The sequence below is a fragment of the Netta rufina genome (genome assembly GCF_964035555.1).
Source record: "Netta rufina genome assembly, chromosome: 32".
NCBI lineage: Eukaryota > Metazoa > Chordata > Aves > Anseriformes > Anatidae > Netta > Netta rufina.
This window is the reverse complement of record NC_140156.1, coordinates 558,717-584,657: the sequence shown is the minus strand read 5'-3', so window position 1 is coordinate 584,657 and position 25,941 is coordinate 558,717. Positions and strand designations below refer to the sequence as shown.

The following is a 25,941-nucleotide window of genomic DNA, read 5'->3' as shown; positions in this document are numbered from 1 at the left end:
TGGGTGCCTCCCTCTGTCTGTCCGTCTGTCTGTCTGGGCAGGGTGCTGGGTGTCCCTTGGGTGCCTCCGTCTGTCTGTCTGTCCGGACTCACCTCTGGGCACCCCGAACCTCCGGCTGCTCCATCTGTCCGTCCGTCTGTCCAGACACACCCCGGGCACCTGTCCTTCCGTCTGTCCGTCCAGGATGCACCCCAAATATCGGACTGCTCCGTCCGTCTGTCCGTCTGCACCCTTGGGTGCCCTCCCGTCCGTCTGTCCATCCAGGTGGGGGCTCCCAGGGCTTCTCCATCCATCCGTCCGTCTGTCCATCCGTGGTCACTTCCAGGCACCCCCAGCCCTCGGGCCCTGTCCGTCTGTCTGTCCGTCCATCCGTCCGTCTGTCTGTCCATGCCCCCCCCCCCCCCCCCCCCCCAAAATTTCACCCTCTCCTCTCCCCGCAGCCGGGTGGGGCAGCGCCCGCCGCCCCCCACTCCAGGACCCCCGGGGCCGGCAGCAGCTCGGACGACGACGCCCCCCCCGCTCAGGGTAAGGCCGTGGGGGGGGGGGGAAAAATCCCAATTTAGGGATTTTTTTTTTTGGGGGTGGGGGGGTCACCAAATCCCTTTATTTTTTTCCCCAAGGGGGGGCCAAGAGCTGCGCCTCCTGCAAAACCCAGCGCACCCCCCTGTGGAGGGGCGGCCGAGAACGGGACCCCCCTGTGCAACGCCTGCGGGATCAGGTAGAGACCCCCCCCCAGCACCCCAATAACCCCTCCACGAGGGTCTGACCCCCCCCCAAAAAAAATTATTGCCCCCCCCCCCAGGTACAAGAAATACCGGCAGCGGTGCCAGCGGTGCTGGAGCGTCCCGCGGAGAAGCGCCCCCCCCGGCTCCCGGTGCCCCCACTGCGGGGATGGGGACGCGCAGAGCAGGGGGTGACAATGGGGCTGGACCCCCCCCCCCCTTAATTTTTTTTTTGGGGGGTGGTGGGAGCTGGGGTTGTGAATTTGGGGTGTTTGGGGGCTATTAAACGCCCCCCCTGGTGGAGGGGGCACTCGGCACGGCCCCGCGTCACCTCTTTTTTTTTTTTTTTTGGGGGGGGGGGGGGGACTTTGGGGGGGGGTCGGGGGAGGTTGGTGGCTGCGGGGGGGGGATTGGGGGGGATTGGGGGGGGCAAGGGGGTGGCAGGGGGCTGTGTCCCCTTTTGGGGTGGGGGCTCTTTTGGGGGTGTCCGGTTACGGGCTGGGGATGTGGGGAAGGATTTGGGGGGGGGGCAGGGGGTGGGGGCCATGCTGGGGGTCCCCATATCCGATAATGGGTTGGGGACAGGGGGTAGGATTTGGGGCCAGGAGGTGGGGGGCTGCGCTGGGGGGTCTCCGGTAACGGTTTTGGGGACGCGGGGGCAGGATTTGGGGGTTACAGGAGACGGGGGCCGTGCTGGGGGGTCTCCGGTAATGAGTTGAGAATTTGGGGGGGACAGGAGTTGGGGGCTGCACTGGGGGGGTCTCCGGTAACAGTTTTGGGGACATGGGACAGGATTTGGGGGGGGACAGGAGACGGGGGCCGTGCTGGGGGGTCTCCGGTAACAGTTTTGGGGCCGCGGGGCAGGATTTGGGGTTACAGGAGACGGAGGCCGTGCTGGGGGTCTCCGGTAACGGTTTTGGGGCCGCGGGGCAGGATTTGGGGGTGGTGGCACCGCGGCCGTGGCGGTGCAGGCAGGAAGGGTGGGCAGGAAAAGGGACAGGAAGGTGACGCTTCCCAGCGAGGGGACTTCCCAGGGCTGGCAGTGGGAATGTGACACCGCCACCGCCCAGCAGGACTCGGGGACACCCGCGGAGCTGCCACCCATGGGACCGACCGCGGGGCTGCTGCCCCCCCTGCTCCTGGCCCTGGCAGGTAGAAGGGGAGAGGGGGTGTGGGGGGGGCACCGGGGAGCGTGGGGCGTGGGGGGCTCACCCCAAAAAACTGTGGGAAAGGGGTGGTGGCCGGGGGGGGGGACGCGGCAGTGGGTATGGGGCTGGGGACCCGGTATGGGGCTGGGGTCCTGAGCTTTGGTTCCAGGCTCCCAATTTGGAGCTTGGGGGGTCCTGGTTTGGGTTCCGGGCTCCCAGTTTGGTTCTGGGGTCCCAGTTGGGAACTGGAGGGTCCTGTTCTGGGCTCCTGGGTTTGGGGACGGGGCCCTGGTTTGGTTCCGGGGTCCCAGTTGGGAACTGGAGGGTCCTGGGTTTGGGGATGGGGCCCTGGTTTGGTTCCGAGCTCCCAGTTTGGTTCCGGGGTCCCAGTTTGGAACTGGAGGGTCCTGTTCTGGGCTCCTGGCTTTGGGGACGGGCTCCTGGGTTTTGGTTCTGGGCTCGCCCTTTGGTACTGGGGTCCCAGTTTGGTTCCGGCGTCCCAGTTTGGACATTGGGGGGGGTCCTGTTTTGGGTTCTGGGCTCCTGGGTTTGGGGCTGGGGCACTGGTTTGGTTCCGAGCTCCCAGTTTGGTTCCAGGCTCCCCCTTTGGTTCCGGGGTCCCCGTTTGGTTCCGGGCTCCCAGTTTGGAACTGGAGGGTCCTGTTCTGGGTTCTGGGCTCCTGAATTTGGGGACAGGCTCCTGGGTTTTGGTACCGGGCTCCCAGTTTGCTTCTCCCCACCTCTCAGTTTAGACCTTGGCGGGGGGGGGGGGGGGGGGGGGGATCCTCCTCCAGCTTTTGGGGTCTTTCTTGGGGCTTTTGGTTCTGGGGGTCCCGCATTTAATTCCAGCCTCCCGTTCTGGGGCTGGGGGGGCTCCCGCTGGTGCACGGACCCCGTCCCCGCTGGCTGCCCCCGGGGGGGCTCTTTCAGGGGTCGCCCGGGGCACGTTCACGGTGCGCGCCGAGCCCCGGGTGGCCGTGGTGCCCTTCGGGGGCTCGGTGGCCATCACCTGCAGCCACAGCGGCTGCTCGGACCCCGAGACCACCTTGGGGCTGGAGACGTCGCTCACCAAAAACGCCACGGAGGCCGGCAGCGGCTGGCAAAAATTCCTCCTGGTCAACGTCTCCGAGTGGAACCCGCAGCCTGCCCTCTGCTACGCGACCTGCGGGAAGATGAATAAGACGCCCACGGCGCCCGCCACCATCCTCGTCTACCGTGAGTGCTGGCGCTGGACAAATTGGGGACGGCGGCACCGTGGGGGTCCCAGCTGCGCCCCACAACTCGGCGTCTGCCCCCCCCCCCCCAGGGGTGCCGGAGCGCGTGGTGCTGGATCCGGTGTCCCCCGTGGCCGTGGGCGAGAGCCGCAACCTGACGTGCCGGGTGGCGGAGGCGGCCCCGCTGGCCAACCTGACGGTCACCCTGCGCCGGGGCGGCGAGACGCTGCGCACCCAAAGCTTCGGGGCCGCCGTCGGCAGCGCCAGCGTGGCCGTCAGCCACCTGCTGACCGTCGGCCCCGGGGACCACGGGCAGGACGTCACCTGTTGCTTCAACCTGTCCCTGGAGCCCCACCGGAGCTTCTCCAACTGCAGCGCCGTGCCCGTGCAGCTGACGGTGTACGGTGAGGACCTGCACGGTTTGGGGCATCCCGCCCCTTTCCCTTCGGCCACCACTTTCCCCTTTTTTTCTCCTCAGCCGCCCCTTTGCCCCTTTCCCTTTCACTTTCCCCTCGGCCACTCCTTTCCCTTTCACTTTCCCATTCAGCCACCCCTTTCCTTTTCCATTTTTTCCCCTTGGCCACCCCTTTTCCTCTTTCCCTTTCACTTTCCCTTCAGCCACCCCTTTTCCCCTTTCCCTTTCCCTTTTTCCCCCTTGGCCACCCCTTTTCCCCTTTCCCTTTTCCCTTTTTTCCCCTTGGCTGTCCCTTTTCCCCTTTCCCTTTTTTCCCCTTGGCTGTCCCTTTTCCCCTTTCCCTTTTCCCCTTTCCCTTTTCCCCTTTCCCTTTTCCCCCCCTTGGCCACCACTTTTTCCCTTTTTTCCCCCTTGGCCACCCCTTTTCCCCTTTCCTTTTTTTTCCCCTTGGCCATCCCTTTTTCCCTTTCCCTTTTTTCCCCCTTGGCCACCCCTTTCCCCCTTTCCCCCTTTTCCCCCTTCAGCCCCCCCTTTCCCCTTTTTCCCCCCCTGCCTCCTTTTTTCCCCATCTCCACCCCCAACCCATTTCCAGCCCCTCTCCCATCCCTCTCACCCCGCTCCCATCAATTGGGCACCGCGGTGGCTCCCAGACATCCCCAGGTGCCACCCCCTTTATTTTATTTTTATTTTTATTTTTATTTTTATTTTTATTTTTATTTTTATTTTTATTTTTATTTTTATTTCCCCCCCCCCCCCCCCCCCCCAGCTGTCCCCATAAAGGTGATGCTGGAGCCGGTGCCGCGGATGGCGCCGGGCAAGAACTACACCGTGACGTGCCAGGTGGAGAGCGATGGGGTCATCCACAACCTGACGGTGACCTTGTGCCGCGGCGGCGAGGAGCTGGCGGCGACCACCTTCCCCCAGACCCCCAGCGTCACCGTGTCCTACGGCGTCACCGCCCGCAAGCAGGACCACGGGGAAAACCTCACCTGCCAGGCCAGCGGGCCCCGCTTCAACCGCACCTCCGCCCCGGTGACCATGGAGGTGGTGGGTGAGTCCCCCGGGGGCGCCCACGGCCCCGTCTCATCCCTGTCCTGTTCCTATTCCTGGTCCTGTTTCCGTCTTCTTGGCCCCATCCCTGTCCCCATCCCATCGTTGTCATCACTCGTCCCCGTCCCCATCCTATTTCTGTCCCCATCTTGTCCCTGATCCCATCCATTCCCTGCCCTCACTCTCATCCCTGTCCTTATCCCATTTTCATCCCGATCTCGTCTCTGTCCCCGTTCCGTTTCCATCCCTGACCTCACCTTCATCCGTCCCCATCCCATTCTGTCCCCATTCCCATTCTGTCCCTGCTCCCATTCCCATCTCATTCCCATGTCGTTCCTTTCCCTGTTCCCATTCTCTTCCCATCCCTGTCCTCATTCCCATGTTGTCCCTCTCCCCATCCCTGTTCCCGTCCTCATCCCATTCCCATACCTCTTCCTCTCACCGTTCCCATCCTGTCCCCATCCCGTTCCCATCCCTTTTGCTGTCCTTGTCCCATTCCTATCCTCGTTCCCAACCTGTCCCCATCCCATTCCCATTCCTGTCCTCGTTCCCAACCTGTCCCCATCCCATTCTCATCCCATCCCTGCTCCTGCCCTCATTCCCCATCCCCGTTCCTGTCCCTCCTCCTCCCCTCATTCCCTCATCCTCTCCCCATCCCATTCCCACCTCCGTCCCTGTCCCCGTCCCCATTTCACCCACCCCTGTCCCCCCAGATCCCCCGTCCTACGTCCTCCTGGCCCTGCTGCTAACGCTGCTGTTCGTTGCCGTGCTCGGCGGCGCCGGCTTCATCTACGCCGCCCATTACCACGCGGAGAAGTGCGGCATCTACCACCTGCTGCGGTGGCAGAACAGGGACAAGAGCTGAAGCGCCGGGGGGGGGACACCCAGGGGGGGCTCCCAGCACCGTGCAGGGCCTCAGGAAGCAGCGCAGGGCGGTCCCTGGCTGGCTCATTAAATTTATTTTTTCCTGCCCTGATGCCGTCTGCACGGCTCCGTTCCCATCGGATCCAGGGGGGAGGACTGGAGGGGGAGATCTTCAGTGGGGTGCCCCCCCCCTTGTAGGGCAGGGCTGGGTGCTCTGAGCACGGTCCCATCCTGCCAGCGTCCTCCTCCCTCTCTTTAAAATGTAAATGATTTATTTGGCACATTCCAGCGCGGCGGCGATGGCCTCGTTGCGTGAGGCCCCCCTCCCGCTGCAGTCTCCATAAAATTAGACGCCGAAGTGGCTAAAAAACCAACAACCCCCCCCAAAAAAAAAAATCAAACCCAACCCCGTTACCTTGGGGACAGCATCATGACAGCCATCCCAGCCCGGAGGGTCCCCGTGTCCCCTGCGCTTTTGGGGACCCCCCCAAACCCATGCCAAGTGCGGGGCCAAACCCCGGCGGCGCGCAAAGCGTCCCTGCATGTGGCGGAGGGGCCGTCCCCGTCCCTCAGGTGGGGGTGAGCTGGATGCCAAACACCTCCCCGCGGCCCCCTGCGTCCCCCCGGTGCAGGCGGGCGCCTTCCGAGGTGCCCTCGGCGTCCCTCACGTTGTACTCGCCCTTCTTGCACGCCGTCGTCTTCAGGTAATAAATCCCCGCCGCCGCCAACCCCAGCACGGTGACGGCGCCCAGCACGCCCAGTGACACCAGTAGGGCCAGCCGGCTCTCTGCGGGGCGACAAGGGGACGCCGGTGATGCCACCCCGGTGCTGGTGCCATCCCCGGTGTCCCCCATACCCTGCGCCTTTGGCTCACCGTCCACGCGCACCACCACGCTGCCGGCGCGCCGGCCGTGCCGGTTGGACGCGGTGCAGGTGTAGACGCCCCGGTTGGCGGCGGCCGCTCGCGCCACGGCCACCGAGCGGTTGTCGGCGCCGAAACGCAGGTTGGGGGCGGGCGGCAGCGCCCAGCCGAAGGTGGGGGGCGGCAGCCCCTCGGCACGGCACTCCACGCTGAAGCTCGCGCCGCGCGAGACGTTGGCCGAGGGCACCACGCGCAGGCTCACCGCCACCGGGCTGTCTGCGTGGGGAAGCAAAAAAAAACCCCGAGTCACCCCTTTTTTTACCCCAAAATGCCCCCCGTTTCCCTTCTTTCCCCCCCCCAACACCCCCCGTGCCGTGCTCACACTCAACGGTGATGGTGATGTTGCGGAGAGCCGAGCCGTGCGCGTTGGTGGCTCGGCACTGGTAGGTGCCGGCGTGGGCGCGGGTGACGTTGGGGCTGGCCGGGGGGGCTTGGGGGTCCCCCAGCTTGGCGCAGGCGACGTGGGGCAGGGGGTTGCCGCTGGCGTTGCAGCCCAGCTCCGCCGCCGTCCCCTCCACCCAGAGCCGTCGTGCCGGGCAGCCGGCCTCACCGATGCTGGGCTCGTCTGTGGGGAGAGAGGGTGAGGGTTGGGGTCTCCCGTGGCATCCCCGGCATGGCCACGGGATCCCCAGCATGGATATGGGATCCCCGGCATAGCTGTGGGATCTCTGCCGTGGATAACAGAATCTGCACCGTGACCAGATCCCCAAAACAGCCACGGCATCCCCGGCGTGGCTATGGGATCCCCGGCATGGTCACCGGGTCTCTGGTATGGCTGTGGGATTCCTGGTGGAGCTACAGCATTTATGGCACAGCCGGGACCCCTGACGTGGATAAGAGCATCCGTGCCACGGCCAGATCCCCCAAAACAGCCACGGCATCCCCGGCATGGCTCTGGGATCCCTGGCATTGCTATGGGATCCCTGGCATAGCCATAGGTTCCCTGGCACAGCTGGCATCCCTGCTGTGGCCAGATCCCCAAAACAACCACGGCATCACCGGCGTGGCCACGGCACCCCTGGTGTTGTTACGGGATCCCCGGCACATCCCCGGCATCCCTCGCACCGTCAACAGCATCCTCGGCACGGCTGCGCCCCCAAAAACACCCCCAGCACATCCCTGGCACCTCCAGGTTCCCGGCACAGCCCTGGCACAACCACGGCACGGCCGCGGCCCCCCCCAGGCTCCCCCTACTCACACTCGACGCTGACGTAGACGCTGCGCAGTGCCGAGCCGTGCTTGTTGGTGGCCCGGCACGTGTAGCGCCCGGCGTCGCTCCGGCTGACGGCCCGGCCGCCCCCGGTGCCGGGGGGGCCCTCGTCGCGGGTGCAGCGGGTGCTGGGGGCCGGGTCCCCCTCGGCGCGGCACGCCAGCTCGCGCCGCTCGCCCTCCACCCAGGTGCGGTGCGCGGGGCACCCGCTCTCCGTCAGGCTGGGCTCATCTGGGGGGGGACACGGGGTCGGTGAGAGAATGGCAGTTATAGGACTATGGAATTAGAGATTTACAGAATTATATAGAGAATTAGAGATTTACAGAATTATATAGAGAATTATTAGAGATTTACGGAATTGGAGAATTAGAGAATTTCAAGATTACAGAAATTTAGAATTAGAGATTTACAGAATTATAGATTTACGGAGTTAGATAATTATAGAATGTCAGGATTACAGAATTTTAGAATTAGAGAATCGTATATTTACAGAATTTTAGATTTATAGAATTATCGAACTACAGAATTAGAGAACTATAGAATTAGAGAATTTCAGGATTACAGAATTTTTGAATTACAGAATTTCAGAATTGCATAATTTTTGAATTAGGGAATTAGACATTTACAGAATTAAAGAACTATATAATTAGACAATCATAGAATTTCAGGATTACAGAACTTTTGAATTAGAGAATTAGAGGTTTACAGAATTATAGATTTACAGAACTATAGAATTATAGATTCACAGAATTATAGAATTATAGATTCACAGAATTATAGAATTACAGATTTACAGAATTATAGAATTTCAGGATTCGAGAATTTTAGAATTAGAGAACCATGGATTTACAGAATTATAGATTTATAGAATTATAGAACTTCAGGTTTAGAGAATTTTAGGATTAGAGAACTGTCGATCTACAGAATTACAGAAAAAGACTAACAAAATTAGAGAACTGAGGCCAAACACCCCCAGCTCTCAGCCTCCGAGCATCCTCACCGCCTCCCCCCGGGGACGCTGCCTCCCTCGCCCCGCGGTGTCACCCCCCTGTCCCCGTGCCCCCCGCCCCGGCGCCCCGTTCCCGACCCCACTCACACTCCACGCGGACGGTGACGAGCCGGCTGCGTGTCCCCAAGCTGTTGGTGGCGTTGCAGAGGTAGGTGCCGGCGCGGGAGCGGGTGACCAGCTCGGGGCGCTGGGTGCTGACGGTGGCCCCGTCGCGGGTGCAGGTGACGGTGGGCGCGGGGTTGCCGGTGGCCCCGCAGGACAGAGCCTCCCGCGTCCCCTGCAGCCACGTGCGGTTGCTCGGGCAGGAGCTCGCCTCCATTTCGGGCATGTCTGGGGGGGGGGAAAAGAGGGGAGGATTGGGATGGGGGAAGGCAGCGGGGTTGGGGGGGTGTGTGGGGATGGGGTGGGATGGGGATGGGATGGAAAAGGAGGTGGAATGGGATGGGATTGGGATGAGATGGGGACAGGGATGGGATGGAGATTGGGTAAGGATGGAGATGGGATGGGGTTTGGGATGGGAATTGGGATGGGGATGTGATGGGAACAGGGATGGTATGGGGATGGAGATGGAATGGGGTTGGGATAAGATGGAGATGGGATAAAGATGGAGATGGGATGGGGTTTGGGATGGGATGGGGACAGGGATGGGATGGAGATGGTGATTGGGATGGGGATTGGGATATGATGGGGATGGGATGGGATAGGGATTGGGATGTGATGGGGACAGGGATGGGTTGGGGACAGAAATGGGATGGGGGTTGGGATTAGGATGGGAATTAGGATGGGGATGTGATGGGAACAGGGATGGTATGGGGATGGAGATGGGATGGGGATTGGGGTTGGGATGTGATGGGGACATGGATAGAAAGGGGACAGGATGGGGCCCCACACCCTGCACCCATTTCATCCCCAGCGCTCCCCGCTCTGCACCAGCAGACAATTGGGATTTCCACCCCCACAGCCACATTCTGGGCTCAAAGGGGCCGGATTTGGGGCACGTGCCGGACTCACACAGCACAACGAGCCGAGCCTCGGTGTCCTTCGTCACCGTGCCGTCCCCCACGGCCAGGCTGGCCCGGCACCCGAACCAGCGCCCGTCGTCCTCCCGCTGGGCCACCAGGCGCAGCTCCAGCTGCGGCTGCGGCCCCTCGGCCAAGACCCCCCCGTCGGCGTCACGGAGCTGCAGCCGCACGGCGGGGGGCTCGGCGGCGGCGGCGCGGCACGTCACCGTCACCTCGCCGCCCGCCGGCACCGGGCTGAGCTCCAGGACGGGCGCCGGGAATCCTGCGGGATGGAGACAGAGAGCTCAACATTTGGGGTGGGATTTAGGGGACACCCCTCACCCGACCGCCTCCCCTCTGAGGGCTTACGGTAGACGTGGAGCTGCGCCCGCGCCGTCCGTGCCGCGGCGCCCACGGTCACGGTGCAGTTCAGCTCCTGGAGCCCCGCGGTGCGCGGGGAGAGGCGGGTGCTGGCGGTCAGCGTGTCCCCCGCCTCCGTCACCGCCACGTCCAGGCTGCGCCCATCCAGCACCAGGGAGAAGTGGGCGTCCTCGGCGGGGAAGGCGCCGACCACCCGGCAGCTGGCGTTGGCGGCGGCGCCGGCCTCGAGGCGCACGGGGGCCTGCAGCTGCGGTGGCTCGGGGAGAGCTGCGGGGACGCGGTGGCACCGTGAGGGGACCCCGGGGCTCTGCAGCCGGAGAGCGAGGGGACCCCCGCGGTGAGGGGTGGGTGGCGGAGGGGGGAGCGGAGAGCACGGCACGGAGACGTGCACGGTAAAGGTGGGGGGTACGGGGTGGGGTGGTGGGGTGCATTGGGATGGGTTTGGAAATGGGGAGGGGGACGGGAATGGGGCTGGAAATTGGGGGGTGGATAGGGATGGGGATGGGGATGGGATAGGGATGGGATGGGGATGGGATGGGGATGGGGACTGGAATGAGGCTGGGGATGGAGATGGGGACAGGACGGAGATGGGATGGGGATGGGATAGGGATGGAAGTGGGATGGGAAGGGGTGTGGATAGGGATGGGAATGGAATAGGATAGAGATTGGATTGGGATGGAGATGGGATTGGGACTAGGATAGAGATGGAAGAGGGATGGGAAGCGGTGCAGACAGGGATGGGAATGGAAAAGGGATGGGGATAGGCTTGGGATGGGGACTGGAACAGGGAACAGGGATGGGATGGAGATGGGGACGGGGCCAGGATCCGAGTGGGACCAAGGTCACGATGCTCCGAGCCGCACCGCGGGTCCTCACCGTACACCACCAGCTTGACGGGCACGGCGGCGCGCGCGAAGAGCGGCCCGTGGGGGCGCAGGGACAGCTCGGCGTGGCAGGTGACGTCCTGCCCGTGGTCCCCGGGGCCGACGGTCAGCAGGTGGCTGACGGCCACGCTGGCGCTGCCGGCGGCGGCCCCGAAGTTTTGGGTGCGCAGCGTCTCGCCGCCCCGGCGCAGGGTGACCGTCAGGTTGGCCAGCGGGGCCGCCTCCGCCACCCGGCACGTCAGGTTGCGGCTCTCGCCCACGGCCACGGGGGACACCGGATCCAGCACCACGCGCTCCGGCACCCCTGGGGGGGGGCAGACGCCGAGCTGTGGGGCGCAGCCGGGACCCCCACGGTGCCGCCGTCCCCAATTTGTCCAGCGCCAGCACTCACGGTAGACGAGGACGGCGGCGGGCGCCGTGGCCCGCTGCTCCCCGCAGGTCGCGTGGCAGAGGGCAGGCTGCGGGTTCCACTCGGAGACGTTGACCAGGAGGAATTTTTGCCAGCTGCTGCCGGCCTCCGTGGCGTTTTTGGTGAGCGACGTCTCCAGCCCCAGGGTGGGCTCGTGGTCCGGGCAGGCACTGTGGCTGCAGTTGATGGCCACCGAGCCCCCGAAGGGCACCACGGCCACCTGGGGCCAGGCGCGCACCGTGAACGTGCCCCGGGCGGCCCCTGAAAGAGCCCCCCCGGGGGCAGCCAGCGGGGACGGGGTCCGTGCCCCAGCGGGAGCCCCCCCAGCCCCAGAACGGGAGCCTGGCACTAGACTGGGACCCCGAACCAGACTGGGAGCCAGGAACCAAACTGGGAGCCCAGAACCAAACCCAGGATCCCAGAACCCAGAACAGGACTTCCGAGTTCCAAACTGGGAGCCCAAAACCAAAGGGGGAGCCTGGAACCAAACTGGGACTCCGGAACCAAACTGGGACTCTGGAACCAAACTGGGACTCTGGAACCAAACTAGGAGCCAGGAACCAAACCCAAGAGCCCAGAACCAAAACTCAGAAGCCCACCCCAAAACTAAACCCAGGAGCCCAGAACCTGGAGCAGGACCCCCCCCCAACTCCAAACCAGGAGTCCAGAACCAAACCCTGAAACCTGGAACCAAACCAGGACCCCTGCCCCTCACACAGGACCTGAACCCTAAACCCAGATCCCCAACCTCAAAACCCAGGGCCCTACCCCAGCTCCAAAACCAGGACCTCAGAACCCAGAGCAGGACCCCTGAGCCCCACACCAGGACCCCAGAACCAAAGCCCAGGGGCCCCAACCCCATAACTGTGACCTCAGAACCAAACCAGGGACCCGTGCACCAAAACCTGGGACCCCAGCCTCAAACCCAGGACCCCAGAACCAAACATGGACCCCAAGCCCCAAAGCAGGACCCCAGAAACCAAAGTCAGAGACCCCCCAGAACCCCAAATCAGGACCTCAGAACCCACAGCAGGACCCCCAAACCCCGAACCTGGAGCCTGGAACCAAAACCCAGGACTCCCAGCCCCAAAACCTGGGACCTCAGCCCCCAAACCCAGGACCCCAGCCCCCCTCCAGGACCCCAACCCCACTCCAAGACCCCAGCCCCATACTCGGGGACCCCAGCCCCATGCCAGCACCCCAGCCCCACACCGAGCCCCCAGCCCCTAGCAGGGCTCACCCCCAGCACCCCCCCAGTTCCTTGGTTCCATGGGGATCCCCCCCCCCATAATTACAGATCAGGGGATCCCCCCCCATAATTACGGGTCTTGGGGTCCCCCACCCCAAAACACGGGGTCCCCAACCCCAAAAAACCCTCCCCCGGTGCTCCCCCCCCATACCTGCAAGCGCCAGGATCAGGGGGGGCAGGAGCCGTGCAGCCGGCCGGGGGGGGGCCATCGGGTCCGGGCTCTGTTATTTTGGGGGGGGGGGGGGGGGGGGGGTGATCAGGGAGGATGAGGATGAGGATGAAGATGAGGATGGGGATGAAGACGTGGATGGAGATGAAGGCGAGGATGGGGATGAAGGCGAGGATGAGGATGGGGATGAAGGCAGCTCCTCGACGCTGCGCACAGAGGCTCCTCCCCCCCCCTCCGCCCCCGATAAAGCCCCCCCACGCTGGGGGGGGGAGCCGTGCCCCCCTCCACCCGTGTTCGGATCGCACGAGTGGGTGCTGCGTGGGTGCAGCGCCAGACGTGCAGCTCTGCCCACGCACCCACCTGGGGAGGGGGGGACACGGGGCGGGGGGGGTGGGCACGGGGAAGGGGGGGAGGTGAGGGGGAGGAGGGCTGCAAAGGGACCCCCGGGGTGTGGGGGGGGCGGTCTCGATGCGTGGGTGCTCCCCCCATGGAGGGGGCTGCGTGGGAAGAAGGGGGCTTGGTGTTTGTGGGGTGTGCACCTGCAGGCGTGCATTGCGTGGGTGTGTTTGCGTGCATTGCGTGTGCATTGCGTGTGCATCTGTGTGCACATTGCATGTGCGTGTGCATTGCATGCACGCCCATGCACATGCATGCAGGCATGGCGTGTGACTCGTGCACTGCGTGTGCATGCGTTAGGAGTGCATCGTGCTCACAGAGGGGGCGTGCATTAATTGTGCATGTTCATGTGTGCATCATGTGCATGCAGGCATGTATTTTGTGTGCATGCAGGTGTATTATTCATGCATGTTCAGGCGTGCATCGTGTGCATGCAGGCGTGCACTATTTGTGCATGTTGATGCATGTATTGCGTGCACAAAGGCGTGCACGTTGTGTGCATGCAGGCGTGCACTATTCGTGTATGTCCGCGCATGTATTGTGTGCATGAAGGCGTGAGTTATGTGTGCATGCAGGTATGCACTATTTGTGCATGTTTGTGCATGCATCATGTGCATGCAGGTGTGCATTATTTGTGCATGTTCACACATGCATCATGTGCACAAAGGCATGCATTACATGTTCATGCAAGTGCGTTTTATTTGTGCATGCTCAGGCATGCATTGCGTGCACAAAAGCGTGCATCGTGTGTGCATGCAGGCGTGCGCTGTTCTTGCATGTCCATGCATGTATTGTGTGCACAAAGCGGTTCATTTCATGTGCATTCAGGCGTGCACTATTCGTGCATGTTCAGGCGTGCATCGTGTGCGTGCAGGTGTGCATCGTGTGTGCATGCAGGCGTGCACTATTTGTGCATGTCCATGCATGTATTGTGCGCACGGAGGGGTTCATTTCATGTGCAAGCAGGCGTGCACTATTCGTGCATGTCCACGCGTGCACCATGCCATGCAGGTGTGCACCCCGTGCGCTTGCTGGTGTGCATTTTGCTCACACTGGTGCATGCCATATGTGCCTGCTGCTGCGCCGCGTGTGCATTGAGCCGCTCCCCGCGTGTGCACCATGCATGAAGACGCGTGCTGCTCATGTGCAACCCCGTGCCCACCACCGTGCAGCCCCCAGCCCACCCCGTGCAGCCCCCTCCGTGTCCCCGTCCCCCCCGTGGGCGCAGGCGAGGCGTGATTCACCCGCCGAGCGCAGCACGCTCCGTACCTCGCCGCGGCCCACGCAGCCCCGCAGCGCGGCGATGCCGAACCGCCGTGCCCACGCCGCCCACGGTGCCGTGCCCGCACCGGTGCTGGTTCCAGTACCGGTGGCGGTGATGCCGGTGGATGAGCTGAAGCAGGCCGTGCCGTGCCAAGCCGTGCCGTGCTGTGCCGTAGCGGCCAAGCAGGAGCCGGTGTCATGCCGGGAGCGAGCGACGGTGCCAGCGAGCGCCAGGCTCCGCGCTCACAGCCCCTCTGTCTGCTGCTGCTGCCAGCCCCGGCCTTGGGGACAGCGCCCAGGCGTTGGGGACAGCGCTCGGGTGCTGGGGACGGTGCTGGCTCTGGGGTTGATGCCAGCTTTGGGGACGATGGTGGCTTTGGGGACCCAAGCCCCGGCGGCAGCCCCATGGCCCCCCCTGTCCCCAGCTCTGTTCCCATCGCCCCTCCCCTCTTTCCCATCCCCCAGCCCTGTCCCTTGTCCCTGCTTCCAGCCCCAGCCCCCAGTCCCTATCGGTGTCCCCAAACCCCAAAGCTGGTCCCTGTGCCCCCCCCATATTCCATCCCGTCCCCCCCCCTCAGCCCCATTTCCATCCCCCAGCCTCATTCCCTGTCCCCAAGCCCTTCCCCATGTCCCCAGCCCCCAGCTGGAGATGGGGACCCCCAGCCCGGCCACCATCTGCTGTCCCCAAACCTTGTCCCATGCCCCTGCCCCACAACCAGGCACGGGGACACCCCCCACACACACCCTGCCACCCCCTCCCAAGCCCCCCCCCAGCTTCCCGCTGAGCCTCCAGGCACCAGCTCTGCCGCATGCCCCCCGATGTCACCCCCCCCTCAAGCAGGTGACCCCAAGACGAGTGCCACTGCCAGCAGGAGGACATTTAATAGCCCCCAAGCACCCCCCCAGGATGCCACCAAGCTGGGGGGGGGGACAGCGGTGCCACCCTGGCTCTCTGTACAAGGAGGGGATGGTGACAGCGGGCGCTCGCCACCCGGTGCCACCCGGTGCCACCGGCGGACGCTCGTGCAGGGCGCGGATGACGCCAGCTGCACCCACACGTGCTGAACGAGCCCCATCCAGAATTATTATTTTTTTTTTGGGGGGGGGGGGTCCCATGGCAGGGATGGGGGCTGCCAGGGGACAACCCACCCCCCCCCGCCACTGGGATCTGTCCCTGGGCGAGGGGCGCGGGGTTTTGGTGCGCTCGGAGCGCAAAGCTACGGCTCCATCCTCGGTGCCGAATATTCACCGTCATTTTCTTCCTCCTCCTCCTCTTCCTCCTCCTCCTCTTCCTCCTTCTCCTCCTCCTCCTACGCCAAGCGCCGCTGCTCCATCTCCAAGCGCCGCTGCCTCTCCCGCAGCTGGTACTCCTGGATCTTCTTCTTGCGGTAGTAGATGCCGTAAGCAATGCCGGCGCCGGCCAGGGCGCCCAGCACCACCAGCACCATGGCCACGATGAACCCCACGTTGATGTCATGGTCTGCGGGATGGCACGGGGGGGGGTCAGCAGCACCCATATAACGTATCACCCCCCTCCCAGCACCCAGTCCCCACTCACACTGCACCCACACGGTGATGTTGTGCTCCACCGTGCCCAGCGCGTTGCTGGCCCGGCACCGGAACGTGCCGGTGTGGGCACGGGTGGCTTTGTGCCACTGCCCAGGGATGAAGCTGGTCCCGTCCTTGTCACAAGCCACATGGGGCCGGGGGTTGCCCTGCGCCTGGCACCGCAGTGTCACCTCCTCCCCTTCTGTCCAGTTCTGGCTGGGGGGGCAGCTCCCGTCGTCCAGCTTGAGTAGGTCTGGGGGGGGCACAGGAGGGGGGCACACGAGGTTTGGCTGGGTGCAAACCCGGCGTCGGAGCTTTGCACCAGGGCTGGGGGGTGTTGCAAGGGGGCTGGGGAGTTTTGCAGCATGGGGAGGGGTTGCACAGGATGCAGGGGGGGTCAATGGGACCGAGGGTTTTGCTCCAGCCCCGGGGTTGGACAGGGGCCAAGTGGCTTTGCAGTGGGGTGGGGGGGTTGCTCTGGTCCAAGGGGGCCGAGTGGGGTGGGATTTTTTTTTTTTTTTTGCATGGGGACAGGGATTTTTTTGCATCAGGACAGGGAGGGTTTGCCCCAAGGCTAAGGGTGGGGGGCCTTGCACAGGGCCCGGGGTCAAGGAAGGGTTTTGCAGCACGGCTGAGGGTTTTGCACGGGGTTGGGGGTTTTTTGCACGGGGTTGGGGGGTTTTGCATGGAGATCTGGGGGTCTGCAGCACGGCTGGGGGTTTTGTATGGGGTTGGGGAGGGTTGCACCGTGTCTGAGGGTTTTACATGGGGTTAGGAGGGGTTGCACCACAGCCTGGGGGGGTTTTGCATGGAGATGAAGGGTTTTGCAGCATGGCTGGGGGGTTTTCACCAGAGCTGGGGGGGGTTTGCACGGGGATAAGGGGTTTTGCAGCAGGTCTGGGGGGTTTTGCATGGGGATAAGGGGGTTTGCAGCAGGTCTGGGGGGTTTCCATGGAGATGAAGGGTCTTGCAGCATGGCTGGGGGGCTCTGCATGGTGCCGGGGGCTTTATCATGGTGGCGGTGGGGTTTTTGCACCATAACTGGGGGGGATTTTGCCCGGATCCAGCCCCAGCACCCCACTCACACATGACGTTCAGCTTGACCACATCCGAGCTCTTGTTCAGCACCAGGTCGCCCACCAAGAGCTGCGCGTCGCAGACGAACTCGTCGCCGTCGTCCTCCTCGCGCGCCGTCAGATCCACGCTCACCGCTCCCTCCTGCCAGGGGGTCGGGGGGCGGCGGCGGCTGTGCAGCCGCAGCTGCACCCCCGGGGGCTGGCTGGGGGCCGCGGAGCACCGCAGGGTCACCGTATGGTTGCAGGTGGTGTTGGGGTCGCTGGCGAGCAGGACGGGCTCAGGGAAGTCTGCAGGGGGAGGGAGGGCACGGGGCTGGGTGGGCGCAGGGCGATTTGGGCATTCGGTTTGGAAATGATGAATCACGGAGCTGGCAAATTGTGGGAGCAGCAAAACGTGGAATGGGCAAGTCAAGGAACCAACAAATCAAGGAAGCAACAAATCGAGGAACCAACAAATCATGGAATTGGTAAATCATGGAATCGATAAATCATGGAATTGGCAAATCATGGAATCACCAAACCATGGAGCTGATAAATCATGGAAGTGGCGAATCATGGAACTGGCAAATCATGGTGTCACCAAATCACGGTGTCACCAAATCACGGAATAGCCAAATCAGGGAACTGATAAATCAAGGAATCATCAGGTTGTGGAATTGCCAAATGATGGAGCCATCGACCCCTTCAATCATCAAATCATGGAACTGGTGAATTATGGAACCTTCAGATCACCAAATTGTGGAACCTTCAAATCATGGACTTGCAAAATAATGGGACCAGCAAAATATAGAACTGGCAAATCATGGACCCACCAAATCATGGAATCAGCAAATCATGGACCCACCAAAACATGGAATCAGCAAATCATGGAGCCATCAAACCACGCTATCATTAAATCAGGGAATCGTCAGATTATGGAACCTTGAAATCATGGGACCACCAAATCCTGGAACCTTCAAATGGTGGAATCATCAAATCATGGGACCAGCAAAACACGGAATTGGCAAATCATGGAAGTGACAAATCATGGAATCACCAAATCGTGGAATCACCAAATCGTGGAATCACCAAACCACGCAATCATCAAATAACGGAATCACCAAATCATAGAAATTGCGAATAATGGGACCAAGAAATCATGGGGCCAACAACTCATGGGAGCACCAAATCGTGGAACCATCAAATCGTACAACTGTCAAATCACAGAACTGTAAGATTTTGGAACTGTCAGATGTTGGAAAAAATGAGTCATGGAATAATTGATTCAGGGAATAATTGAATCAGGGAATAATTGAATCATGGAGTGATCGAATTATGGGATCGTGGAAACAGGGAGCCATGGAACCACCATGCCATGGAAGCATAGAGCCATAGGGCCACTGAATCAACAAATCATCCAATTATAGGATCGTTGGGTCATCAAACCGGTGAGCCATGGAATCGTGGAAATATCGAATTGTGGGATCATTGCATCATAGGAGTGTCAAATCATAGGATCGTGGGATCGTGGGATCATTGGGTTATCAGATCACAGGATCATCAGGTCACAGGATCATCAGGTCACAGGATGACGAACCCATTAGGTCATCGCAGTGTTGGATCATGGACTCAGTGAATCACCAGGGCACTGAATCACCACACCAGGTCATCGGATCACCGAGTCACTGAGCCATCAAAGCACGAACCGATTGGGGTTGGAAGGGACCCTAAAGACCCCTCCCATGGGCACGACCCCTCAAAGCCCCATCCACCCCGAACTTGGGCACCCACAGCTCCTTTGGGGGGCTGGTTCCAGCCCCTCACCCCCCTCATGGTGACGGATTCCTTCCTCGTGTCTCATCTCCATCTTCCCCCTTTTAGCTCAAAGCCTGATCCATCACCACACCCCATGATGAAGACCCCCCCCCAGCTCTCCTGCAGCCCCCTTGAGGAGCTGGCATCCTGCTTTCGGGTCTCCCAGAGCCTTCTCTCCAGGCTGAACCCCCCAAATCCCAAACATTTTAGGCTGAACACCCCCCAGCGGAGCTGCTCCAGCCTCCAGCACCCTCGCGGCCACCTCCAGCCCCATTCCAGCATCCCCACGTCCCCGTGCTGGGACCCGCAGTGCTCCAGGGGGGGGGCTCAACGAGCGCACAGAGGGGGACACCGGGGACGTCACCTCCCCTGAGCCCACGGCACCTCGCCGAGAGATGCCACCGAGCCTCCTGCCGTCCCCAAACTCCGCTCCGCCGCGGGAGCAGGACGGGATTTGGGAAGTGGGGGTGGGGGAGGGGGGCACCTACCATACGCCAGCATCCTGAAGCTCGAGACCTTCCTCTGGCCGAAGCAGCTGGAGTAGCAGACGATGTCGGAGGAGGGCTCGGTGATGTTGCTCAGCCACACCGCCAGCCAGCCCCGGCCCCGCGCAGCCTCCTCCTTGGTGAGCGAGGTCTCCACGCCCACGATGGCACCGGGGTGGGCGCAGGTGGTGGAGCAGTTGATGAGCACGGTCCCCCCGTAGGACACCTCCGAGGCGCTGCCCGTCACGCTCACGCTGAAGGGGCTGTCCCCGGAGGCAAAGCCCGGGGACGAGGTGGGGACACGGGGGGGCGAGGTGGGGACGGAGGGGGACGAGGTGGGACGCGTGGCACGGCCTGCGGAGAGGAGGGGGGTGAGAGGGGGTGGGTGCTGGGGATGGTGGTGGGGATAGGAAGGGGTAAGAAGGGACACGGGGGTGGCACAGGGACCAATTTGGGAACAGGAGGGGACACAGGGATGGCACAGGGACCAGACTGGGGACAGGAGGGGACAAAGGGATGGCACAAGAACCAGACAGGGGACAGATGGGGACAAGAAGGGACATGGGGGTGGCACAGGGACCAGGCTGGGGACAGGAGGGGACAAGATGGGACACAGGGATGGCACAGGGACCAGTTTGGAGACAGGGTGGGACACAGGGGTGGCACAGGGACCAATTTGGTGACAGGAGGGGACACAGGGATGGCACGGGAAACCAGGCTGGGGACAGGAGGGGACAAGATGGGACACAGGGATGGCACAAGAACCAGACTGGGGACAGACGGGGACAAGAAGGGACATGGGGGTGGCACAGGAAGCAGTTTGGGGACATTAGGGGACACAGAGATGGCACAGGGACCAATCTGGGGACAGGAGGGGACACAGGGATGGCACAGGAAACCAGGCTGGGGACAGGAGGGGGCAAACTGGGACACATGGCATGTTCTGGGGACCATGTTGGGTACAGGAGAGGACAAGAGGGGACACAGGGATGGCACAGGGACCATACTGGGGACAGGAGGGGACACAGGGATGGCACAGGGACCAATTTGGGGACGGGAGGGGACAAGAAGGGACACCTCCCTAGCACTTACCGGCCTGAGCCAGCAGCAGCAGCCCCACGAGGGGCAGAGCAGGATGGTGACCCCGAGGCACGGCCACCGCGGAGACCGAGGACACCCGGGGCCAGGGGCAGCGGGGAGCCCCCAGCCTCGCAGCCCTGGCGTCACCCCAGCCCTCCCCGTCCCCTTCCCCATCCCCGTGTCCCCCCGTCCCCATCTTCAGCGAGGCCAAATGGCGGCGCAACGAAGGAAGGAAGGAAGTGGGGATTGGGGCCCCGCGCATGCTCGGCGGGGGGTTGACCGTGGGTGCAGCGCCAAAAAAACAGCGAGGTTTGGACAGAAACACAGCAGGGGGGGTCCCCTCGTCATCACCCCCGGCCTTTATTTGTGCAACACATACAAACGGCTCTCCGAGCACCTTCATCTTCCTCCTCCTCCTCCTCCTAAGCAGCAGCAGCTCCTGCCAAAGCCCTGGGCCAGCCCAGGGGGGCAGCAAGCACTGGGAACCCCCCACGGTTCTTGGGCTCCAACACGAGGAGGACGAGGAGCGCCTTCGTCCCGCGGAACGTCACCACTCGACCCCAAACCGCTTCCCCCGGCACTGCGGGGTCCCTCCTCGGTTTGTCACCATCCCGAGGCGACGGCGGCCGTCCCCAATGTAGTGTTGGCCTTGCCCGGCGTCACCCCCTCCGCGAGGTCCCGCCGGGTGCTCCCCGCCGGCACCCGGTGCCGTACACGGCGCTCGGCACCCAGGGGTGCCCCTCAGCCCGCGCTCCCTGCGGCGGCTCCGGCAGCGGCGCGGCTACGGCTGGCTCCCCGGGGCCGACCCGTTGATGCCGACCGTCTCCTCCGGGCGCAGCTTCTGCATCTCCATGCGCTGCTGCTCCTTCTGCAGCCGGTACTCACGGATCTTCTTCTTGCGGTAGTAGATGCCATAAGCAATGCCGGCGCCGGCCAGCGCGCCCAGCACCACCAGCACCATGGCCACGATGAACCCCACGTTGACGTCATGGTCTGCGGGATGGCACGGAGGGGGGGGGGTCAGCAGCACCCATATAACGTATCACCCCCCTCCCAGCACCCAGCGCCCCGTCCCCACTCACACTGCACCCACACGGTGATGTTGTGCTCCACCGTGCCCAGCGCGTTGCTGGCCCGGCACCGGAACGTGCCGGTGTGGGCACGGGTGGCTTTGTGCCACTGCCCAGGGATGAAGCTGGTCCCGTCCTTGTCACAAGCCACATGGGGCCGGGGGTTGCCCCGCGCCTGGCACCGCAGCGTCACCTCCTCCCCTTCCGTCCAGTTCTGGCTGGGGGGGCAGCTCCTGTCGTCCAGTTTGGGCGAGGCTGTGGGGACACCAGGGGACATTACTCCCCCCTGAAATGCGCCGCGACGTCCCCACCGCCCCCCCCGGCTGCCCCCTGCGCACCCACCAGTGACGATGAGCACCACGGGCGCACTCTTCTTCGGGGGTTTGATGCTTGCGGGCATCCTGGCCTCGCAGACCACCTCGGTGCCATTATCCTCCTCCGACACCTTCCACGTAAAGCCCAGCGGGGACGGTCCCCAGGCGGCCAGGACGCGGGGACCCGCTGTCACCTGCAGCTGCAGCTCCGGGGAGTGGCCGGGTGGCAGGACGCAGCCCCCGCTCACCTCCGTCCCCTCCCTGGGGACACTGGTGTTGACGTTCAGCTGCGGCTGGAGGAAGCCTGCGGGTGACATCGGGGGACACCTGAGGGACGCCGTTCCCACCGTGCCACCCGCCCGAGCGTGCTGCACTTACTGTAGACGTGGACCAAAGCCTGCTGCCGCCGCTCCTTGGGTCCCACCCACACTCTGCAAACCACCTCGAATCGTCCCTGCTGAGCGTGGGACACCTCGGCCACCGCGCGGAGCCCGTCCTCGGTGACACGGAATGGCAGCTGGTGGCCGGCCAAGGAAAGCTCGAAGCGCGGTGCTGGGAAGACGTCCCGGACGCTGCAGGAGACGCTGAACTTCTCGTCTGTCTCCAGGTTGGTCTCGCTCATCTCCAGCTGGGGATCCTGAGGGAAATCTGCAGCAGGGGAGCAAACGGTGAGACACGGCCACTGCCGGCTGGGGGACACGCGGTGACACCGGCGCCAGCTCACCGTAGACGTCCAGCACCCGCGGGGAGGAGGTGGCGTTGAAGTGGACGTTGCTGGGCTGCAGGTCGAGCAGCGCCTGGCAGGTGACGTTCTGCCCCCGGTCCCCGCGCTCTGCTGTCACCAGGTGTCTCACCACCACGTCCTGCGGCTCGTTCTTGTCACTGTCCTTGAAGGTGGCGGTGTGCAGGGTGGTGGCACCGCGGCGCAGGATCACCGTCAGGTTCCGGATGGGCGCCACGCGGGGCACGTGGCACACCAGCTCGTGGCTGTCACCCACCGCCAGCTGCGGCACCGGCTCCAGCACCACCTGCTCCAGGGGACCTGGGTTGGGGGGAGGACAAGACGCGGCGTGAAGGGGTCACCCTCGGTGCCACCGGGGCTGACGGCGCCATCCCAGAGCCGCTTACGGTAAGCGATGAGGGTGGCCGACACCGTCTTCCTCGTGTCCTTGCAGAAGAAGTAGCAGAGGATGTTGGAGCTCCACTCGGTGATGTTACGCAGCTCCACCACCTTCTCGCTCGGCCCCGAAGCGTTCAGCAGGTGCTTGTAGAAGGACGTCTCCACGTTACCCCTGATGCTGGGGTCCTGGCACGTGGTCCTGCACTTGAGGCGCACCGTCCCGCCGTACTCCACCACCGGCGCCGAAGGCTCGATGAACACCTCGAAGGAAGCGTGCAGCCGCCCTGCGAGGCGAAACGAACACCCGTGAGGGTCCGCAGGGTGCTGGGGAACCCCCCAGGAGAAGCCAAAGGGGCCCCCCAGGTTCGTCCCCAACCCATCACCCCAAGGGGAAGCGTCCCCGTGGCGGCAGCGAGGGAGAAGTGTGGAGCTTCCGAGCTTCTCCTTTGCTGTGGGAAGTGCCCTTGAGGGCGCGTGGGGAGGGCAGGATCCATCCCTTCCCCCCTCCCCCCCCCCCCCCCCCATCTGCCACAGCCCAAAAAAAATGAGCAGAAAGGGCAGAGGGTACGCGGAGAGGCGTGGGGCGCGCCGGCAGCTCGCAGCAGCTGTCCCCAGCCGGCAGCCGGATCCTCATCGCGGTGACAGCCCCGCGAGGGTGACAAAAAGCAAATCCCTTCCTGGCAAAGCTGGGCTGAGGAGCCCCCGCTCTGGGAAAAAAAAAAAAGCCCCCCCGGTGAGTCAGTGGCTGAGCCCCGCCGCTGGGGGTTCCCCGAGGTTTTCCTCGGCCGCCCAGGGCAAAGTCCTGCCCTTTCCCAGAATAACCGGGCGGAAGCAAGGGAAAAATTCCTCGGAATTGCCCCAGGACAAACAGATTTCGCAAGGGTACCCGGGCTGGGCTGCGCCGCGTCGTCCCCCCCCAACCCCCACCGCCCCCCGCTCTCTTCCTGCTCGCCCCCAACTCGCGTGGGGGACGCGCTCAACAAGGGCTCCGTCACGGTGTCACCGACACGCTCGGAGTCACACGCTCGCTCATGACACGCGTGTGCTCGCCCCGACGTGCTCGTGCTCGCCCCGACCCCCTTGCACGCTCGCCCCGACGCCCTTGCACGCTCCCCCTCCGGTGCCACAGCCCTGGGGACACGCGGGTCCCCGCCGCCCTCTCCCCACCACCCCCGTGCCCCCCCCCCCGGTGCCCCTCACCTGCGAGCATGTTCACGGCGCACAGGAGCAGTGGGAGCGCTGCGGGGCGCATGGCACCGGCACCGGGCTGCTTCGGAGCTCCGGGAACACCGGGGAGGGACCGGGGAGAGCTGGGGGGGGGTCTCCGTGCGCACCGGGATGGGGCCGGTCGGTGTCTCCGAAAATCTCGGTTCCCAGGAAGATCGGGCTCTCCGTGCGCACCGGTACCGGCTCCGGTTCGGGCTCTCCGTGCGCACCGGTACCGGCTCCGCTTTGGGCTCTCCGTGCGCACCGAGACGGCTCCCCTTTGGGCTCTCCAAGGACACCGGTATCGGCTCCGGTTCGGGCTCTCCGTGCGCACCGGGATGGCTCCGCTTTGGGCTCTCCAAGGACACCGGTACCGGCTCCGGTTCGGGCTCTCCGTGCGCACCGGTGTTGCTGGCTCAGGATCCTCGCTGTGCTCCCACCGCCCCGCCGGGCAGGCGCTTTATGAGCTCGGCACAAGCCCGGCCCCTCTCGGCCCCCCCCGGGGAATTCCGGGGCTGTGGGGACTTCGGCGCCGGGGTTCCCCCGGGCAGCTGGACCCCGGCCTGGGGCCGTGGGACAGCCCCACAGCCCCACAGCCCTCCAGCCCCACTGCTCTCCCACCCCGGACGGGGCAGTTTTCCTGTCCCATTGCCCCGGGATGGGGCAGTTCTTTTGCCCTCCCCGCCCCCTACTGCCTCCCCGCCCTGGGACGGGGCAGGTTTTCTGCCCCACTGCCCTGGGGTGGGGCAGATTTGCCCCAGATGGAGCAGCCCTCCTGCCCCGCTGCCTGGGAAAGGGGCACTTTCTTTTTGCCCCCGTGGGGCAGCCTTCCTGCCCCCCTGCCCTCCTGCCCTGGTATGGGGCAGCCCCCCAAATCTGCCCCTCTGCACTCTTTCCAGCCCCCTGCACCAAGCCCAGGCACCAGGGCTCCCAAATTTGGGGGTTTGGAGGGGGGGACTCAGCCCCATAAGACAAATTCGGGGCTTCCTGACGCCCCCCCTCCACACCCAGGATTTTTGTGGGGGCCTGGCCAGGGATGGATTAAGGCTCAGCATCAGAACAGTGACCTCATCCCGAATGCATGGAGACAAACAGCCAGCCAGACTCCCTCCCGCGCACTCCTTTTTCTCTTCGTGTTTTGTTTTTTTTTGTTTTTTTTTTTTTTTGTGGAAGTGAGGCCTTTTTCTCACCGCGAGGAGCCGGGAGGGCGGCCAGACCCCATCGGCGCTGGGGGGCCAGGATGAGGCCGCCCCGGCTTTTGGCACGGCGGGGGCCGCTGGCTTTCCGAAATTTTCTTTTTGGGACAAAAGCCTCAGGTTGAGAAACGCCTCCAAGCTATACCCAACGCTGACCTGGGGACAAAGCGCAGCCCACGCCGCTGGCGCTGTCACCCCGCGTGTCCCCTGGGCTTTGTCTTGGCGCCGGTGACAGAGGAAAGTCCGGGGCCAGCTCCCGGGCTTTCACTTCTGCATCCCACAGCCAAAAACCCTGCTGGCTTTATAAGAAGTGCGCCGGGACCGCGGAAACCACGTGGCCCTGTCCCCAACCAGAGCCACCACGGGGCTGCGTCCCCTTGTCCCTACCGGGAAAGAGGAACCCACGCGGCGCCCCACGGCTCCGCCGTCCCCCGTGCACGGTTCCTCGTCCCCAAGGCCACCCCCCCCCCGGTGTTTTTGGGGCGGGCGTCAGGAATTCCTTATCTCCCCATGGCCGTGGCCTCGCTGGGGCTGCACAAAGGGCGTTTCCTGCGTGGTCAGCAGTGTGGGGACGGGGACACGGGGACATGGGGCACGTGGGGGGGGACGTGGGGGTGCAGGGAGGGCTTGGGAGGGGCGTGGGGGGAGGATGCGGGGACGTGGGGGCATGGGATGGATGGGGAGGGACGTGGGAACTTGGGGAGGGACGTGGGGATGTGGGGAGGGACGTGGGGACGGGGACAAGG

At 63.7% G+C, this 25,941-nt stretch overlaps 2 protein-coding genes across 2 annotated transcripts; one reads left to right on the top strand and one right to left on the bottom strand.

The window, feature by feature from the left end:
* Window positions 1-184: 184 nt before the first annotated feature.
* On the top strand, window positions 185-5,515 carry LOC311220519 (intercellular adhesion molecule 1-like; the record flags this gene model as incomplete). Its single annotated transcript, XM_084304082.1, has 9 exons — window positions 185-264; window positions 441-525; window positions 621-718; window positions 803-906; window positions 1,656-1,874; window positions 2,801-3,085; window positions 3,177-3,488; window positions 4,266-4,550; window positions 5,263-5,515. The coding sequence occupies 9 exons, from the start codon at window positions 185-187 to the stop codon at window positions 5,412-5,414; spliced, it is 1,620 nt and encodes a 539-aa protein (XP_084160208.1). The 3' UTR covers window positions 5,415-5,515.
* A 467-nt stretch (window positions 5,516-5,982) lies between these two features.
* ICAM5 (intercellular adhesion molecule 5) lies at window positions 5,983-24,414 on the bottom strand (the record flags this gene model as incomplete). Its single annotated transcript, XM_084304081.1, has 22 exons — window positions 23,994-24,414; window positions 22,802-23,077; window positions 22,398-22,715; window positions 22,052-22,321; window positions 21,702-21,977; window positions 21,372-21,614; window positions 21,075-21,282; window positions 20,302-20,552; window positions 19,213-19,563; window positions 16,940-17,218; window positions 16,046-16,107; window positions 14,313-14,471; window positions 12,630-12,699; window positions 11,212-11,490; window positions 10,813-11,124; window positions 9,925-10,203; window positions 9,566-9,838; window positions 8,642-8,884; window positions 7,534-7,776; window positions 6,658-6,900; window positions 6,288-6,551; window positions 5,983-6,200 (listed from the first exon to the last, which is right to left on the bottom strand). Exons 1-22 carry the CDS (start codon window positions 24,043-24,045, stop codon window positions 5,983-5,985), a joined length of 5,169 nt encoding a protein of 1,722 aa, XP_084160207.1. The 5' UTR covers window positions 24,046-24,414.
* Between the last annotated feature and the right edge of the window lie 1,527 nt (window positions 24,415-25,941).